The following is an 18,693-nucleotide window of genomic DNA, read 5'->3' on the forward strand; positions in this document are numbered from 1 at the left end:
CAAAGGCTGGAGGACACGAGGGCTTGAGTCTCTGTTGCTCTTAAGCTGCCAACTATCAGGATAGTATCAGGTTAATTCACAGCTGAAGACCGCTGTGCGATGGTTGACAAGATATTAACGTGTGGAGCAGGCACGTGCAGAGGGGGGCACCAAGCTTTCGCCTCTGATGCCCAAAGTGCCCTTTTGCCCTCTTCTTTTTTTTGTAATAGCCTGTGCAACACCCGTGGCCCTTATCAAGAAGAACATTAGACGAATAATTTCACTATCACAATTATTATTTATATTATTATAATTTAAATGAGCTACCTGCCATCATTCACTTTTCATCTAATATAATTCAGTGATGTCATAGTGCCCCTCCCACCTCATTAATCTCGCAGCTTCATTGCAAACAACTTGAGACATGCACTCCACAAGCATGGTAAGTTCACTCCTCCATCAATACATTGTTGCTTTTACACTTCACGTTTTGTGCGGATTAGCTACAACTCTAATCCAATATCATAAATGTCGGCCGTCATCTTTATGATGCGGTTGAAATTATTAATAATTGCGGTGCAGGTAAATAGACTATTTGACACTTCCAATGTGATCAAGTGGCCTAACTTGATGCACACCTGTGACACTTTGTATCTGGCAGAGCATTTAGTTAGTAAAATAGCAGGTGAAGCAAGCCGTTTCCACACCACAACAGGAGTCTTGACACCACAGCTATGATTGCGCCACCTACAGGGCTCTGTGGATTTGTCTATAAATAAAGACCAGTAAAAGCCAGGTAAAAAACAAGACTCTAAAACCCTGCTAGTTACACCCAACTAGACCAGCACTCACTAGTTTGTTTAAAAAGAAAGAACTAAGTAAAATAAGTAACATATGTCAGGTAGCCGATCTACAAGCTCACAGTTGTGAGGTGCTCATTAGTCATTACTTCCGTGTAACCAATAAAAAATCTGGCTTTAGAACCCAGCTCTCTATGCAAAGAATATATATATTTTTTTGTGCCAGGTTTTATATTCTATATTCACTGAATATTCACCTGTATTGTAACCAACAGCTTTAATTTTTGGGCGGTGAAACCGCCCCTATATGTGAGGTTTGGATATTTGCACACCAAATCCTGCACTGTGATTGGCCACAAATGTACCCCCCTAACCCTGCACCGTGATTGGCCAATCACAGTCTATTCAGGACTGTGATTGGCTAGGGAAACATGACACATGTGCATAGCCCTATAAATAGGACCATAACTTTAAAAAAAACATAAATTTGTTTTTTTTAAGTTATGGTTTCTTCCATCACTTCTTCCATCACTTCTTCCATCAATGTGATGACCACTGTGACCACACCGCCCACTTCACACTGGGTGTGATTTTTATTATAATAAAGAACATTTAAAACAAAAAGATACAAAGTGCTTTTTGGCCATAGGGTGGCACTAGAGGAAAGGTTGTGGGGTCACTTAATCAGTAGGGTTCATTCAGGGAGCATCAATGTGCTCCATACGTTTCATGACAATCCTCACTATGGAAACTATCTTCGACTGACTCGTTAACCAGATCCAAGGCCACTTTGAGAATATGCTTTAGGCTGTGCTAACCAACTGGATTCTCTTTGATGCTTCTCGTCCTGTTAGTGATGAATCTCTCTCAGAGTAGCTGCTGGAACTGAGCTACCGAGGGGTGTTGAGCCCCTCTTATAATGCTGGATGCGGTCCTGACATCACCATAGTCATGGTCCCATATTTGGGACCATGACGTCAGTCCTGGACGTGATGGTTATGTCTATACATAGAGTTTCTGGGAAGGGTTCGCTGATGTCAGACTCCGTACATATGGCACGTTTAGGTCTCTATGACGACTTTGCAGGTATATCGTCTCCATCTATGGGGATCTCCATATATAGGCTATTGCTGGCAAATATGCCCTGAATGTTTTCTACAGCCGCCCCATGGATTTCCGGTGGAAATACGTAAAAATCCGAAAACATTTCCTTGCATATGCCGCCAGTATTTGTCTGTGCCACCCTTTTTGTCTGACCCGTCGTACATCACCCGCGGTATTGATGAGGCCGCCGCCCCCTGAGGACATTCGGGTGAGTTCCTTTGTTATGAAGTTTGGATAATATATCCTCTTGACAGTGCCTTCCACGTTCTAAACGACGCTTTACCTGGGGTCGGCCGCCGCCCCATGAAGCTCTGGCATTCTCAAATTCACTTGTCTAACTGTAGGCTCTTGTACCAGAAGGTGAAGCAGCGGTGTGCTCAGTAGGTGGAGCAGCAGCGTGCTCAGTAGGTGGAGCAGCAGTGTGCTCAGTAGGTGGAGCAGCAGCGTGCTCAGTAGGTGGAGCATCAGTGTGTGCAGTAGGTGGAGCATCGGCGTGCTCAGTAGGTGGAGCATCAGCGTGCTCAGTAGGTAAATATTGAACTTTCTGGCCATCAGGCTGAGGTAGTGGACCACCTTCCACTCACCTCCCTTGACCTCCCGAGGTAGTGGACCACCTTCCACTCACCTCCCTTGACCTCCTGAGATGGAGCAGCAGCGTGCTCAGTAGATGGAGCAGCAGCGTGCTCAGTAGGTAGATATTGAACTTTCTGGCCATCAGGCTGAAGTAGTGGACCACCTTCCACTCACCTCCCTTGACCTCCCGAGGTAGTGGACCACCTTCCACTCACCTCCCACTCACCTTCCACTCACCTCCCCTCCTGAGGTAGTGGACCACTTTCCACTCACCTCTTTTGACCTCCTGAGGTGGAGCAGCAGTGTGCTCAGTAGGTGGAGCAGCAGCGTGCTCAGTAGGTAGATATTGTACTTTCTGGCCATCAGGCTGAGGTAGTGGACCACCTTCCACTCACCTCCCTTGACCTCCCGAGGTAGTGGACCACCTTCCACTCACCTCCTTTGGCCTCCTAACTGGGTTGTAAGGCCAGCTAGTCGGCCAGCTAATCGTCCTGGTCTATGTGATCCGTGATCTTGACCTCCTGAGGTAGTGGACCACTTTCCACTCACCTCCTTTGACCTCCTAACTGGGTTGTAAGGCCAGCTAGTCGGCCAGCTAATCGTCCTGGTCTATGTGATCCGTGATCTTGACCTCCTGAGGTAGTGGACCACTTTCCACTCACCTCCTTTGACTCCCCCACGGGAAACCTGATCTTCCTCTTCTGGCATTACGCTGCCCCATGTTGAACTAAAGGACTGTATCTGACGTGCCTGGAAGGATGAGATCGACCAGACTGCTGTGCCCTAGGCATATCAATCTCACAGACGGTCTTGGATCCGGCTCCTCGGAGGACCAATATAGAAACTATCTTCGACTGACTCGTTAACCAGATCCAAGGCCACTTCGAGAATATGCTTTAGGCTGTGCTAACCAACTGGATTCTCTTTGATGCTTCTCGTCCTGTTAGTGATGAATCTCTCTCAGAGTAGCTGCTGGAACTGAGCTACCGAGGGGTGTTGAGCCCCTCTTATAATGCTGGATGGCGGTCCTGACATCACTATGGTGATGTCAGATAGTGTCAGACGTCTCTATATATGGAGCTGCCTATGTTAGTTATGCCCAAATATGGGACCATGACGTCAGTCCTGGACGTGATGGTTATGTCTATACATGGAGTTTCTGGGAAGGGTTCGCTGATGTCAGACTCCGTACATATGGCACGTTTAGGTCTCTATGACGACTTTGCAGGTATATCGTCTCCATCTATGGGGATCTCCATATATAGGCTATTGCTGGCAAATATGCCCTGAATGTTTTCTACACTCACATTAAATGTTCACACATGTGTGAAAGTGAACATTTTGGTCTAAAGGTGGCGCTAGAGTAGAGGTCATGGGGTCAGTAAAAGCAGTAGGTTTAATCCTGTGGGGAGAATGAATGTGATCAGTTTCATGACAATCTGACCAGTACATTTCTAAATGTTGTGTGACAGTGAACGTTTTGACCTAATGGTGGCGCTACAGGAAATACTATTTGGTCACTAAAATCAGTTGGTGTCATCCTCTGGGAAGCATGAAGGAGAACAGTCTTTATTTATATTATTTTTTCAAAATATGTAGTTTATGATATGTTTATGTAAGCTCACAATGTTCTGGGTTGCGACGTGCTATGAGCTTGTAGATCTGCTATTTTGGTTGAATGTTCAGTAGAACAGGGTCACCTGACCACATGGTGGCGCTCTACCTTACAATATGTGCAACATTTCTTACTAGATAGAAAATCTCTTTGAGTTAATTTCATTGACAGTAAATGTGGACTGATTTTACATTTAATCTTTACAGACTTGATGGCTGTTACCTCCAACAGACACACTGGGAAGTTGTGTCTTCAGCTCTCAGCTCTAATCCTTCACATCTAACAGAACTGGACATCAGTGGGAGGGAACTGGAGGATCCATTCATGGAGATTCTCTCTGCTGGACTGAAGAGTCCACATTGTAGACTGCAGATTCTAAGGTCAGATTAATTTACCACCATTATTGTTATATTTTACAATGTATTATTATTATTATTATTATATTGTTTTATATATATGTTTTGGTGCTTTTCATGCCTTTATTTATTGCGGTTCTAAAACGTTTTCATGTCAAGGACCCTCAAAATGATATTGTATGTATTTGGCTGCAGACCCCCCATCAAAAAATTATTTTGTGCCAAGGATTTTTCAAAAATAGCAGATCTACAAGATCATAGTAGATTTACAAGATCATAGATATCTAAATAGCAGATCTACAAGCTCATAGCGCGGCCGCGCTATGAGCTTGTAAATCTGCTATTTAGATCTGCTACCCCCTGGTACCCCCCCCCCCCCCCCAAAGGACCCCTGGGGGTCCCTGGACCCCACTTTGAGAACCAATGACGTATAGTACAGTAGGTAGACAGGAAATGGGGAGAGAGAGATGGGGAGTGACACACGGCAAAGGCTGTCGGGATCAGGATTTGAACCCGCGATGTGCTGTCAGGCTACATTGGAGCCTAGGGACTGCTACACCAGCGGCCCAGGACTGTTTTATCATTTATTATGTGATTATAACATGAATACTGTGGTGAGACTTTATTTGAAGAGTGTGAATAAGGTTGACATCATGGTAACCCACACTGATTAGAACAATGATAAGGTACAGTGACAACAGTATGTGATCCATCATGGCTGCTAGGGAATGATCACATCCAGTTATGTAATCATTTGAGTGTCAAACTGGTGTAAACACAGACTGGAAGGTTTGCTGGTTCCTCAGCCCACCAGCACCAGCAGTCTGATCAATTATGATCACTGTTGTGTCTGGAAGAGTTTAAGAGTAAAACAGTCCATTACTCTGAAATGTTGAAAACTGTCTCCTGTCTGTTTCCTATGAGTTAAGTTTTTTTTTCACATTTCTAACAACACAGATTTTCCACACATATTTAGTGAAAGTCACAGAAATCAAAACTGCTACATGCATGTTGTTGAGAAATGTATTTTACATTTGATAAATAAATTCATAGGCTATATAATATTTATTAAATCATTTGTATTGTTTGTATATCTATCTATCTATCTATCTATCTTATGTGTGTTGTTTACCACAAGGCTTACCACACTGCTAGTTTTGCAACAGTAAGCTGACTGCAGTCCTTTTAACAAATCATATACTTTTGTAGTCGATGTTTCTCGACAATCGGCCTGCGGTTCTCATAGTTAATAGTTTTCCATAACACCTGGTGCTAGCTTCAGGCTAAAGTTGGCTTGTTAGAGCTAATGTAAATTGATTTGCTTGTTATGAGTAAAACATTCAGGATGTCTATAGATGAATCCACAGACGCGCTGCCTGTAGGCAGCCATAGCTGTGGTGTCAACGCTCCGCACCGCGACACCGCAGCAATGGCCGCCTACAGGCAGCTACAGGCAGCGCGTCTATGGATTCGTCTATAGGACTGCGTGTGTACACACGCAGTCCTATAGACAGCCCTTGAAAAAGGGGCGTGCACTTCCGTTTACATTTATTCCCCCACCCAGGAAAGGGGGCGTGGCTGTGGAAAGGGGGCGCGCCTGTAAAAAACACAATCTGTGTCATGCACAACACATACACAGTCCAATTGGATGTGTTTATATCCAATTAATTCTTGTTTGACTGGACAGGGGAAGCCAGTGAAAAAGTGAAACGTACATGCAGAGAAATTTGTTTTTTCAGACCTGTTGCTGTCATAAAGCTTTATAAAAAACGTTTGCTTGTTCCCAAAGGGTATGTCAGTGACGTTGTTGTGTAACCTATTTAGACCTGAGGCCCATTCTAAAAACGCCTTCTAAATCCTGACCTAAGTTTTCTGAAAAACTTCAAATATGTATTCAAAAATTACAAAACATTATAGCAACAGGAACCCCAAAAGGGGTTCCCGTCCTGAAAGGTATTGTATATTTTCCATAGTGAAAGGGCTGAAACACAAGTTTCCCTGGAGGAGGCTTAAGGAGAAAAGTTCCAGTCAAGGTTTTGAAGTCAGGGCATATTTTATTCAGCCCGACCCATGGCGGTTGCCCATGATGGCCGGATTAGCAACGCACACATTCACATGGCAAGCACATTACTTTATACACTGTTTACCTCCTGCTCACATGGGGAGGGGACAGGTAATTAAGCGCACCTCTAATCCCTGTTTGGCCAATCACACACACAAACAGAGTACTGAAGTTTCGTGACCGAGCCCCCGGCAACATCCCCGGCAACATTAGCATGTATTCCCTATATGACATATACAAGTTATCAATTATACTTAGACACAGTATTTCAAAATATAACCTGTTTGATAATACTTGTTCAACATCTCTCAAGCTTTAGAATAGGTCCACACACATTATACATTCCTGATTGTAAACAGCAGTTAAAATACAATGAGTCAACAAAGACAACAGTTACTTTAAGACTGAATATTTTCTCCAAATGACGTTTCTCTTTGTTAGCCACACAAGTCATAGTTATCAGGACTTTAATCATTTCAACTTAAGTATATGTTTTACCCAGAAATATACCATATAAAAAGTAACCTTCTGTTTTAACCCAATGATTTAAATAAACGTTAAAGGCTGCACAGACAGGTATGCAAAATGAATCCATGCCTGACACTCTGTCCCCCATGGGGCCAAGCTTCAAATAGACTGGGGCTTCCTGAGTACAATAGGACAAAAGCTCATTTTCTATAGGTAAACACAAGTCCCCTTTGTTAATCAATTTGAGGTGTTGTATCTGCACTTTCCCAAACACCCACTGTGTCACTGTTGCCAACCTTGCAGACCACTTGGCCCTGCTCTTCCTGTTGACTCACATAAGGAGAGATAGCAGAACTTAACAAACCTGTATTGTTTTATATCCTAGTTTTCATACATGACTGTCAAACAAATATGGGGTTCCCGCCCAAAATTTGTTAAAGGATCTACACCATGAATTAATTTTGGTTTTTTTAATATTTAATATCATATTGTTTATGTCCCTCAAACGTTTTTCAAAAGGTTTGAGCCTAAATCAACCCCTAGATATACTCATTCCAACTAACTTCTCTCTGGCTTATAAAGCACTTTCACCTGCAATACCACATTGTCCTGATTTGTGGCGCTATTGAGACAGTTTGTATGCATGTTTTCTCCTGGTTCTGAGTGGAAAAAGTAAATAAAAAAAATAGAAATAAAACATATATTTATTAATTTTCTAAGTTGGAACTGAAAAACGGGGGGTATTGTACCGCTAGTGACGTCACTTTCGGGGCCAAATCAGTTTGGCCTGTTTTTAGACCAATTTACATAAAACCCCAGATATGCTGTGAAAGCCTGAGTGTTCAAACTGGGGTATTTTTGGGGATAGAAGAGAGGTAGGGGAGACCAAAAACACAAAAAAGAAGGAAAAGTAAAAATTCATGGTGTAGTCCCTTTAATGGTTGTTTGTGGTGAGTGACAGTGCGTATGACTGTGACGTCACGAGGAGATCCTTGGAACTCAACACTACAGTAGATACAGTGATACAGTGGTTCTCAAACCTATTCATGTCATGGACCCCCATTTGAAAATATTTTGTGCCAGGGACCCCCATACAAGATGTGTTAGGGCTGTCATACAAATAATTGTGATTAGCGAGAAAATTGAAATTTTCATTCAAATTTGAATGAAAACCTTTCTCAACATGGAAACGATTATGAAGATTATGCAAATCAATTGTGATTATCCCAAATAATATTGTGATTAGACAATTATGTAATAACAGGAATATTTGCCTGTGACAGGCATAATTGTGTCGTATTCTTTTTTCAAAAATATTCAAATGTTTTCACATTTCACAGATTTTTTATAAATGGCAGATCTACAAGCTCACAATGCATCACTATGTGACACATTGTGAACATATAGATCTGCTATTTTCAAATAGCCTATGTGTATAGGGCTCAAGTGGATACACTGGGGACCCCCTGAATCCCCCTCACGGACAGCTTTGGGTCCCCGGACCCCACTTTGAGGACCAGTACAGTACGAGAACGTGGCGTCACACCATTGAAAGTAATATCTGAAACCCTCTCAAGATGACGCCAACCTGTCTATTGAACTTTTTTTTTTATTATTATTTTTAAGCTTTTGCAGATACAGGCTTTATGAAAAAAACATTCAAAGAATCTATCACTGATCTGCAGCTACTCAGTCAGGGGTATATATATAAACTGAATGTTTGATGATTTAATGTCCTTGAGCTTCATGGGATTACAGTCACATACTACTGAGGAGGTGTTTGTTCAGCCTCTTCTTAAAGGCATGAATACTACTTGATGTAATGTCTCCAACAGCCGCAGGGGGAAGGCTGTTCCATGTTGTGATAGCAGATTGGAGAAAGCTCCTATCAAGGCATTTGGTGTTTGACTTGAGGATGGTCAGAGCGTGGCTTGGTAGGACCCTCCGTGTGATACGACCTGGGATGTGAGCTTGGGGCAGCAGTGCTTTGAGATCCACTGGACAGCTGGGAGTGTGCATCTTATAAAGAACAGTTGTTGCTGCAACTGTTCGACGATGACTCAGCTTACTGATGGCATATTGCTGTAGGGCAAGGTCCTCATTCACCCGATGATTTTTAGAGCCTTTTTTTGGATGATGTCTAGCTGCCTGAGAGTGGTCTGAGAGGCATTCATCCAGGCTAGGCAGGAGTACTCCATAATACTCCTGACCTGGGTCTTATAGATGTTGGCTCTGCCTTTAGCATCAAGCTTGTTGGCCAGCTTACGTAGTGCTCCAAGACGTTGTCCAGCACGTTTAGAGATGTTTGGACAGATGGCTAATCCACGTCAGTTTACAGTCTATGCAAAGACCCAGAATCTCCATCCGCTCGCTGAGTTTGATTTTAGTGGTCCCAAAGAAGAGATCTGGGCGAGATGGGTTCCTCTTTCTGGACAGGATTATAGCCTTGCACTTGCTGGGCTCGAAAATGACCTTCCAGGTGGCAGCCCACTTTCGGATGTTTTCCAGGTCTTTGTTTAGGGACGCAGCCACCTCAAGCCCATTTGATGATGTTACAGGTGCGAAAATGGTGGAGTCGTCCGCATACAGAAATATGTTGTTCTCACACTGTTCCACAACATCATCTATGAAGATGGAGAGTAATAATGGTCCGAGAATCGATCCCTGAGGTACAGATGCGTTGATGGGACGTGGCAATGAAGACTGACCAGAAAGCACAACTTTGATGGATCTTCCTTGAAGGTAGTTCTGTAGCCAGACATGCAGTCTTCCAGTTACGCCCTTTGAAGAGAGCTTTGCACAAAGGCCATTGTGCCATACCTGGTCGAATGCTCCCTTTATGTCCAGTGCGACAGTGTACACTTCGCCACCTTTGTCAAGGATGTTGTTCCACGTCTGGGACAAAACTGTAAGGAGGTCGGCTGTGCTGTGGTTTGGTCTGAATCCGTATTGTTTATTGGAGATAAGGTCATGGCGGAGGAGATATCTCTGTAGCTGTTTGTGGACAGAGGATTCCATCACTTTGCTGATGACAGTGAGCAGGGATATGGGACGGTACTTCGATGGATCTGATTTAGAGTCCTTTTTGTGAATAGGGATCACTCTATTAGTTTTCCATAGGTCGGGGAACAAGCCATGAGCAAAAAGGAGTTGAAAGAGACGGCTGAGGGGACTGGCCAGTTCTGCGGCACACTCTTTGAGAATTTCATCAGGCCCTGTGGCCTTTCCTGGGTCCAAGTTGCGTAGGATGTTCCTGACATATTTGGGTTTGAAGTGCACATCGCCAAAATAAGAGGATGGTAGTGGGCACTGGAGCTGAGGTTGCGCAGATGCCCCTGGCAATGTACACTTGACCGCAAAGGTTTGGCAGAAGATGTTGGCCTTTTCACTTGCTGTGATGTGGGGAATGCCCTGGTGTTCAATGACGGGTATGTCTGTAGAGCCACTTCTCCCTGAAAGTGAATTTACAATACCCCACCATTTCTTTGAGCTAAGTGAGTTGTCCGATAGATCTTTTTTCAGTTTGTTGTTATATTGTCTCTTTGCTCGTTTTTCAGTTTGATTGAACGCTGCTCTTGCTTCAAGAAACTTTAGTTTTGCAGCCAGATCGTTAGAAGTCTGCAGTCTTGTGATAGACCTGTCGCTTTTTCATGGCTGCTCTTCTGCAGTGTTCGTTAAACCAAGCTTTATCTCCAGGCTTTCTGGTGATGATCTTGTTTGGTATAAATGCATCCATGGCATCTTGCAGTAAGTTGGTAAGATTGGTGCAGATTATTTCAGGATCTTCTTCTTTGAAGACACTGGACCAATTTATGGAAGTTATGTACCCTCTCATTTCCCAGAACTGAGCTTTGTCATATCTCAATTTTTCATGCTTTTTTTTGTACATAGTGGTATTTTTTTCCCTCTGTATTTTTATGTTGATTTTTTGAACTGTTTGGTTGCTACATATGTCTATGAAATTAATTCAAGGACCCCAACGGAAACAAGTCTGCAAGGACTTTTTTGGTCGGACCTTTTAGACAAAAGTATTATAAATGTAACTGTTGTTTTACATTATTTTGCCTAATAAAAATTTCAATCAATCAATCAATCAATCCATACTCTACGCTTGTATGGCTTATCTCTGAAGACTGGTATTTACCAGCTGCTAAGCAAAGCTAGCGCTGGTCTATATTCACTCTACCTAATCATCATCAGTTGACACCTAGTTGACACCTATTCATCATTGGCTGTCCTGGCTGTCCTTCACTCCTTTAAACCAATGGGGACACTTCTCCATTGTGTCTGTCCTTTAAAGGAGCATTTCACCCCTGGAAGAAACTGCAATCAGTCAATGGTAATAGTATTTGTAGTAGATAACAGTAGCACAATTTAAAATTTGCACCCTATGGCCAGAAAAATAATGAAATCTGTGTGTTTGACTAGGGTTTGACTGGACTGCTGCATTACTACAATGACCATAATGCTTTGGTGCACTGCACCTCCTTGTGGCAGGGGAGGTTGCATGTGGGTGTGATCTCCAACAACAACATCCAAACAGCATGCCAGTGTTGCCATGTCTGCTTATTATAAGCGGCTTCTTTCTAAAATGTAGTTGATATTTGGGCTTGTTTCCAAATGTTTTGATTGTTGTTTAAACCAGTGGTTCTCAAACATGTTCATGTATTTTTCCACAGACCCCCATCTGAAATTATAATTTGTGCCAGGGAGCCCCTAACAAATATGTGTCAAAAATATTCCACATTTTGCACTTTTTCCCCCTCAAGATTTTTTTTGTAAATAGCAGATCTACAAGCTCACAATGGGTCACGAAGCGTTGTGAGCTTGTAGATCGGCAATTTTCAAATATATAATATCCCATGTCTAGGTAAAGTGCTCTTGGCCTAGTTATCTTCTTTTGGGCTTGTTTTCATAGACCTGGTTGCTTATTTCTCTCACAATATCTGGCAACACTGGCTGAAGAACGTGTACCTCGCACACGTTCATCTAGTTACATATATGTCCAAGGATTCGTTAGTGATGTCATATCACTGACAAATCCTTGGTATCTTTATGCAGTTCTACTTCCGTGTCGCATAGTCATCACTGTCGAATCCTTGGTATTGTGATCCTAGCCTTTCGCGACGGTGTTTGTTTACCAGCGCTGCCACTCCACGCTGTATTTTTTTTCACGCTTGCGCTTATGAAACACTACACAGGATTATTATTTCATGTCAACATTCAAGTACAACTATCAGAAGATAACTCAGGTAAAGTAATGCCTCACTCTGCAAGGGGGGTTGCCCGCTGGCCGCAGCTAATGGGAGTGGCCGAGTGGGGAAAGAAGTTTGAACAAAGTGTTACGGACACCCCATTGGGGCTGTCTTTGGAGCTGGTCTGACTGAGACGCGCCGAGACATGTAGTGCGGAAAGGAATGACGTAACATCTCGTTACGTAAATAACGTCACGAAACCTTCGAAGATTACTATATATCTAAAAACACAGATAGATTATACACAAACAACCCCAGGATCTTGTTTCTTGAGTCCTAAACTTCATTAAAAGAAGATGTGGTAGCAAAATCGGCGAAATGTCCCTTTAAGCCAATGGGGAGACGGGCCGTACTCCCATGCTATGGGATCATACGCCCCCTCCCCTGTCTAGCGCAAGCAACACAAATGAGCTGACCTACAAGCCCACACCGCTTCCATCAGCGACGTGTTGTGGTCTTGCAGATCGTCTGAACAGCTCCGCTCGTCTACCCCTCTCCGTAGTTCCTCACAAACACACACACACACACACACACACACACACACACACGCACACGCAGTCACGCACACACCAGTTCAGTTGAAAACAGCTCATCTACAAGCTCACAACGGTTGCATGCATCCCATCCGCAATTATAGCCTATATGTTTGTTGTTGTTTTCCTTCTGAAGGAAACGTTGCATTCAACTGTCTGTGCTGATGCGTTAGCTACATGCTAACACAACACAGTGCCGTTCCTTCTGCCTCTAAGGGACAGATCGAGGGGCTGAGAGTCATAAAGTCATTTAGTCATAAAAAGTAGGCCAGTTTTAAAGCGCAGCATCTACTAATCATCTGTGATTTACAACAGCCGTTCTACACGCTCATCACAATAGACATCGCAGTCACTTGTCAACTCTCAATAGTGTTAATTTAACTCTGAAGTGCCCTTCTCTACATGTAAGACAAGTCCCTTATTAGAGCAGGGGTCTTCAACAGGGGGTCCGGGACCCCTAGGGGGTCCTCAGAGTGAGTTTTACAATAACCACTAGCATCCTATTTCTGTGGAGAACTTTAGCCAAAAATAGCAGATCTACAAACACAACTGAGCTTGTAGATCGGCTATTTTTGCCAGAGCAGACCAAGTTGGAACAAAAAAAGTTTAATCTGCAAGCACAATTTCATACAATATAGAGGGGGTCCCTGCTTCATCTCTCTCTCAGCTAGGGGGTCCTTGGCCTGAACACGTTGAAGACCCCTGTAGTATATCTGTAGGCTAATTTTATTTATTTATTATTGTCCATATCATTTTCTTGCTTAATATTTTATTTTCTTCATTAGATCATTTACTGTGTATGTAGAACAATCTGTGGTACAATTTCCAACAACATTTTGCTGCTTGGATCTTTATAAGTCAGTAACAAATAAAGCTTCTTCAATCTTGCATTCAGCACAATTCTAATATTGTAATTCACTGCAGAAGGATTTATGTTTTGTACCACAATAGGTAGGCTATAGTCCTATACATTTATGCTTGAATGATTAGGCTAGCACTTTATAAATAAAAAATATTGTCTCATTGAGGTATGCCATTTTTCTTTGTACAGCCCCAGAATTCGCAAGTAGAAAGTAAAAAATACACGTTAAATTGAACGGTAATAAAAATGTTGCTTATCCTTTTATAATGGATGATTTACTCTTCGGGCAAGTAAGGCAAGACCTGTGGGCAAGTACAACATGACCTGTACTTGTGCCTCAGAGACCTTAGTGTCAACCCATGATTTATATATTTACATTATATAATATAATATTATAAATATTTATATATTACATATACATTTAATATATATTAATGTGTATATATATATATATATATATATATATATATATATATATATATATATATATATATATATATATATATATTAGATGTTATAACAAAAAACATCACATGGATGCACCTGGGACGTATCATCAGTGTTGTAGCCTGGGGTCATAGGATGTTTCGGGTCTCGCAACATACACCCTCACCCAGGTGACCCAGCCAGGGTTGATCAAGCCCCGACTTACGTCCCAGGTAGCTACCCACGGTCAGTCCTAAATAGGGAAAGACAGGGCCACTCAATACGCTTGTCCGAAACTACTCTGCCAGGAATGGGGGAGAGCGGAGGCTCTGGCACGTGGAGGGGCTAGGCTCTGTGGTGGCCTCCTGGCCGGGCTCCTCCTCCGTCTCACCAGGTCCAGGACCTGAGCGTTGCACCAGACTCCCCCGCTCCAAACATTTCATTCTGGTGTGATGGTGTCTTGGCCCGTGGTGGTACTGCAGGCTCCCTTTGCGTCTTGCTTGAATGGTCCTCCTAAAGGCCTCACCGTGGATTTGTTGGGCTTCTTCCTCACGGAAGACACAGACTGGGGCGCCAACCCAAACTGCTCCCGGATGCCGTCTACATTCCGGCTGTCACCCGTCTCTCCGGTGGTCACCAATCTATTCCTGGTTGTCACGTAGTCTATAAATTCCTATGAGCCACTATAAATAGAATAACTATAACGAAAAACATCACATGGATGCACCTGGGACGTATCATCAGTGTTGTAGCCTGGGGTCATAGGATGTTTCGGGTCTCACCGATGTTATATATATAACATAATATTTATATATTTAAAAAAATATTTATATATAAAAATATATATATATATATATATATAATATATATATAATAAATTAATATTTTCATTGAAACAATGAGAATCTTCTTATAGAATCAATTCTTATGCAGGAAAATCGTCATTCACATTTGAGCAAGAATCGTGCAGCACTAACACACACACACACACCACTCGTTTGCCATTTTCAACCCTAAACCTGAAAACTATACCTGTTTGTGCACCGGTGACTCACACCGGAATTAGCTGATCTACAAGCTCACAATACTGTACATCGTGAGCTTGTAGATTGGCTATTTTCGGCGCACGAAACTGGCGCGCAACTAAGTATTAAATCAGGCATAACTCTAACCCGCACTAAGGGTGTGAATCTTTTGTATCCCACAGTTAAACTCGATTCCAAAATTCATTCATTAAAACCTTTATCTATTTTCTCGGAAATACATTGAGGGCAGAGCCCTCATTTTCAATGATGCCGAGATTACAGAAGGCATAATACGACAAAAAATATTGAAATAAGAACAGCAGGATAAAATAAGTTGTGTATTGTGAAAACAATAATAAAGACACCTTAATTAAAACAAAAACAAAAAAATTTAAAACAACAAGATTGGCGAGCAAGTTTCTAAATTGCACCAGTGAGATCATGGAGTCAATATTTAAAGTGCATTACAATTCATTCCAGGTAAAGGGAGTGCTAAAAACAAAGGCTGTTTTACCTTAGCTCGGTGTAGGCCCTAAGGACAAGTAATTCGTGTTTGATGAATGAAAATCTATTTTCGATGCAAAACTATTCTCGATTCAAAACGATTCCCAAGAAATGTTATGCTCGTTAATTGTCTCCGCCAGGCCGAAAGGCATGGCGAGAGAGTATGTTTTACCCCCTGTCCGTCCGTGTGTCCCGCTAATCTCCGAAACCGTTGGCCCGGTCGCTGCGAAACTGTCTGATTTTCCATATTCCATCCTGATCAATCTGGGAACCCATCGCCAACTGAAAATGAAAAACAGCGCCCTCTGCTGTTTGTTCTATGTCTGTTGGCTCTGGGCGGAAGAAAACGTAACGCCAGTGCACAAGGAAACCGGGGTTTAGGTCTGCCTTCAGCTTTCACTTCCGGTGGGTGCCGCTATGTTTTCATTCCCACTAAGAATATTTCTACACGGAACACTAACACCACTTCTCCCAGAGAACATGGATCGTTTTGGTTATAAGCCCACTTGTTTCTATGATGAAAGAGTAAGTTAAAATGTGAATATCTTTCCGTGGTTTTGTCTGCTCCGCGGACGCTATTGTTAAATTAGTTTGGGTTTGTTTCGAGGGGGAAAGATCGACGGACATGTGAATCCCGCCCACTACATTTGATTGGGTAAAGCGCGGCCTGCTTCCTGATCTGAAGGCACGCCCACTTGTAGCCCAGTGTGTACATGTTATGACGAGCCTTCACGACAGATTCCAACGCAGTGCAGAATCTGTTCTTGAGAGATTACATCCTGATTGGCTAAGGTTGGCTTCCAAAGTTTGCAGGATTGGTCCATTTTGAACTAAATGCCTCAAATCATGAACGCAGCTTGTGATTTCCGTGAAATTTCACACGCACATTCCCGTTAGGCCGAGGAAGAAATGCCACTTGGAAATGTTCAAATCAGCCTCATGGTGGCGCTATAAAAGGCCAAATTGCGTTTTTAACTGTAACTGCACCGATCTGCGTGAAACTTTGCACGCATAATCCCTAAAGGCCAAGGAAAAACATCTGCCCTGCATTTTTTTACATTAGCCTTTTATAGCGCCACCAGGAGGCCGACTTATGTAAAACACATATTTTGAGATTAAGCCTTCAGATTTCTTCCAAATTTCATGCAAATCGGTACACATGATCTCTATAGTCATGTGATCAAGATGGATCTGTTTGATTTTTCATATTCCATCCTGATTGGCTAACATTGACATTAAGGTTTGCAGGAGTGGCCCGTTTTGAACAAAATGCCGCAAATCATGAACGCAGCATCCGATTGCGGTGGAACTTTGCACGTACATTCACACTACGTTGAAGAACAAACGCCACCCTTTTAACATTGCCCTATTATAGCGCCACCAGGAGGCCGATTTTTCTTTTTTATATTACTCCTACAAATTTTGTCCAAACATCATGCAAATCAGTACACATTATCTCTATAGTCAAGTGATCAAGATGGTTCCGTCCGATTTTTGGGCGGTGAAACCGCCCCTATAAGTGAGATTTGGAAAAATGTACATTTTCCTGCGCTGTGATCTGGGCCCAGGAAATTTATACAATTATCCTGCGCTGTGATTGGCCAATCACAGTCTATTCAGGACTGTGATTGGCCAGTGTCACATGACACATGTGCATAGCCCTATATAAGAAAACATAACTTGAAAAAAACCAAACATTTGTTTTTTTCAAGTTATGGTTTCGTCCATCATAAAGAGTGTTTCAATAAATGTATTTATCTTTTGTACATGATTGGTTGACTCCATTCAGTATTGTGATTAGCTAGCAAGACACCGCCCACTTCACACGGGGTGTGATTTTTTATATTCCATCCTGATTGGCAAATTCTGAACATTGCTGGCCCACAATAACCTACCTGACCTGGCGGAGACCTGTGCTCCGAGGAGCACTTTTTCTAGTTTTATTTCATTTTACTTGAATATCACCCATTTTTTTTACACCTTTAAACCTTGGGGATCCAGTCAGATTGGGTGAGGAGGGAGAATGAGAGGGTTCCAATCAAGTGTGGCTGTAGATTTGTGGGCTATATGAATTAATAATCACGTCAACCAATTGCCCTTCCAGCATCACCAGGACTTCGATAGATACGTGTCCACGAGGAAGCAGCCAATAGGGTGCAACTATACCCGTCCGGGAAATGGGATGTACAGTTCCTGACCGTCAGATGCAAGCATGCATCTAGCAAGCATGCATCCTAGTTAATAATATAAACACATAAGACACATATTTCCCAGTGAATCTCTTAGTTACACCAACATTTTCTTGTCAACATAGTTTTGTTGTGAGGAGATTTCTATTTTAACCATATAAACCATTTCTCTTGTGAGGACCAGGGAAATTTTCCTCACAGTGGCCATTTCTCAAATTATACTATGTTTGTGAGAACATTTGACACACACACACACACACACACACACACACACACACACACACACACACACACACACACACACACACACACACACACACACACACACACACACACACACACACACACACACACACACAGAGAGAGAGAGAGAGAAAATACAGCATGCAGCTGGTAATAATGACTTGTCATTTATTCTTGTTTTAACTGTACAGGGTTATGGTCCGAGGAGCCTAGATTTGCCAGGGTCTTTGTCGTAGCTGGAGTGTCTGATATAACCAGATCTAGAATATTGTTGCCTCTAGTTGGTTCAGTGACAATCTGATCCAGTCCTAGGCAGTTGGCAAGTTGCAGGGCACGTCGTCCAGCAGCATCCGTGACATTACTCCCCAGCCACTCTTTGTGATGTGCATTAAAGTCGCCAATGAGCATTACAGACTGGGCTCCAAACTCGTCCATCACTGAGAAGGTGTTTCTGTCGAGGTAGTCCAAGACTTCATTGGAGGCACTTGGGGGGCGGTAAACAGCACCTATCAGCAGTGTCCTGGTCTTCAGAGCAACAGTGAACCACATGAGCTCGAAGTCTTCAGGGTCTTTGGATGGATTATGGTAGATGGAGACACCTTCTAGACAGTAGACTGCTATACCGCCTCCGGTCGCTCCAGTGCGATCTCTGCGACAGCTGAGTGAGTAGCCAGGAATCTGTATCTCATCTGCCCCATC

The 18,693-nt window shown here is 42.8% G+C and overlaps 2 protein-coding genes across 4 annotated transcripts in view; one reads left to right on the forward strand and one right to left on the reverse strand.

The window, feature by feature from the left end:
• LOC308090618 (nuclear receptor coactivator 2-like) overlaps nt 1-18,693 on the reverse strand; it is a 124,677-nt gene that overhangs the window by 75,996 nt on the left and 29,988 nt on the right. The gene's annotated exons all lie outside the window — the stretch shown is intronic.
• Nucleotides 1-18,693, forward strand: part of LOC308090609 (uncharacterized protein) — a gene marked incomplete at its 5' end in the record, with an annotated part of 52,311 nt that overhangs the window by 9,917 nt on the left and 23,701 nt on the right. For all 3 annotated transcript variants that reach the window (XM_080435851.1, XM_080435853.1, XM_080435852.1), the window contains one exon: nt 4,278-4,451. In XM_080435851.1, the coding sequence (XP_080291977.1) occupies nt 4,278-4,451 (174 nt within the window). The remainder of the gene's footprint in view (nt 1-4,277; nt 4,452-18,693) is intronic.

The sequence above is a fragment of the Gymnoscopelus braueri genome, assembly GCF_963280865.1.
Source record: "Gymnoscopelus braueri genome assembly, chromosome: 8".
NCBI lineage: Eukaryota > Metazoa > Chordata > Actinopteri > Myctophiformes > Myctophidae > Gymnoscopelus > Gymnoscopelus braueri.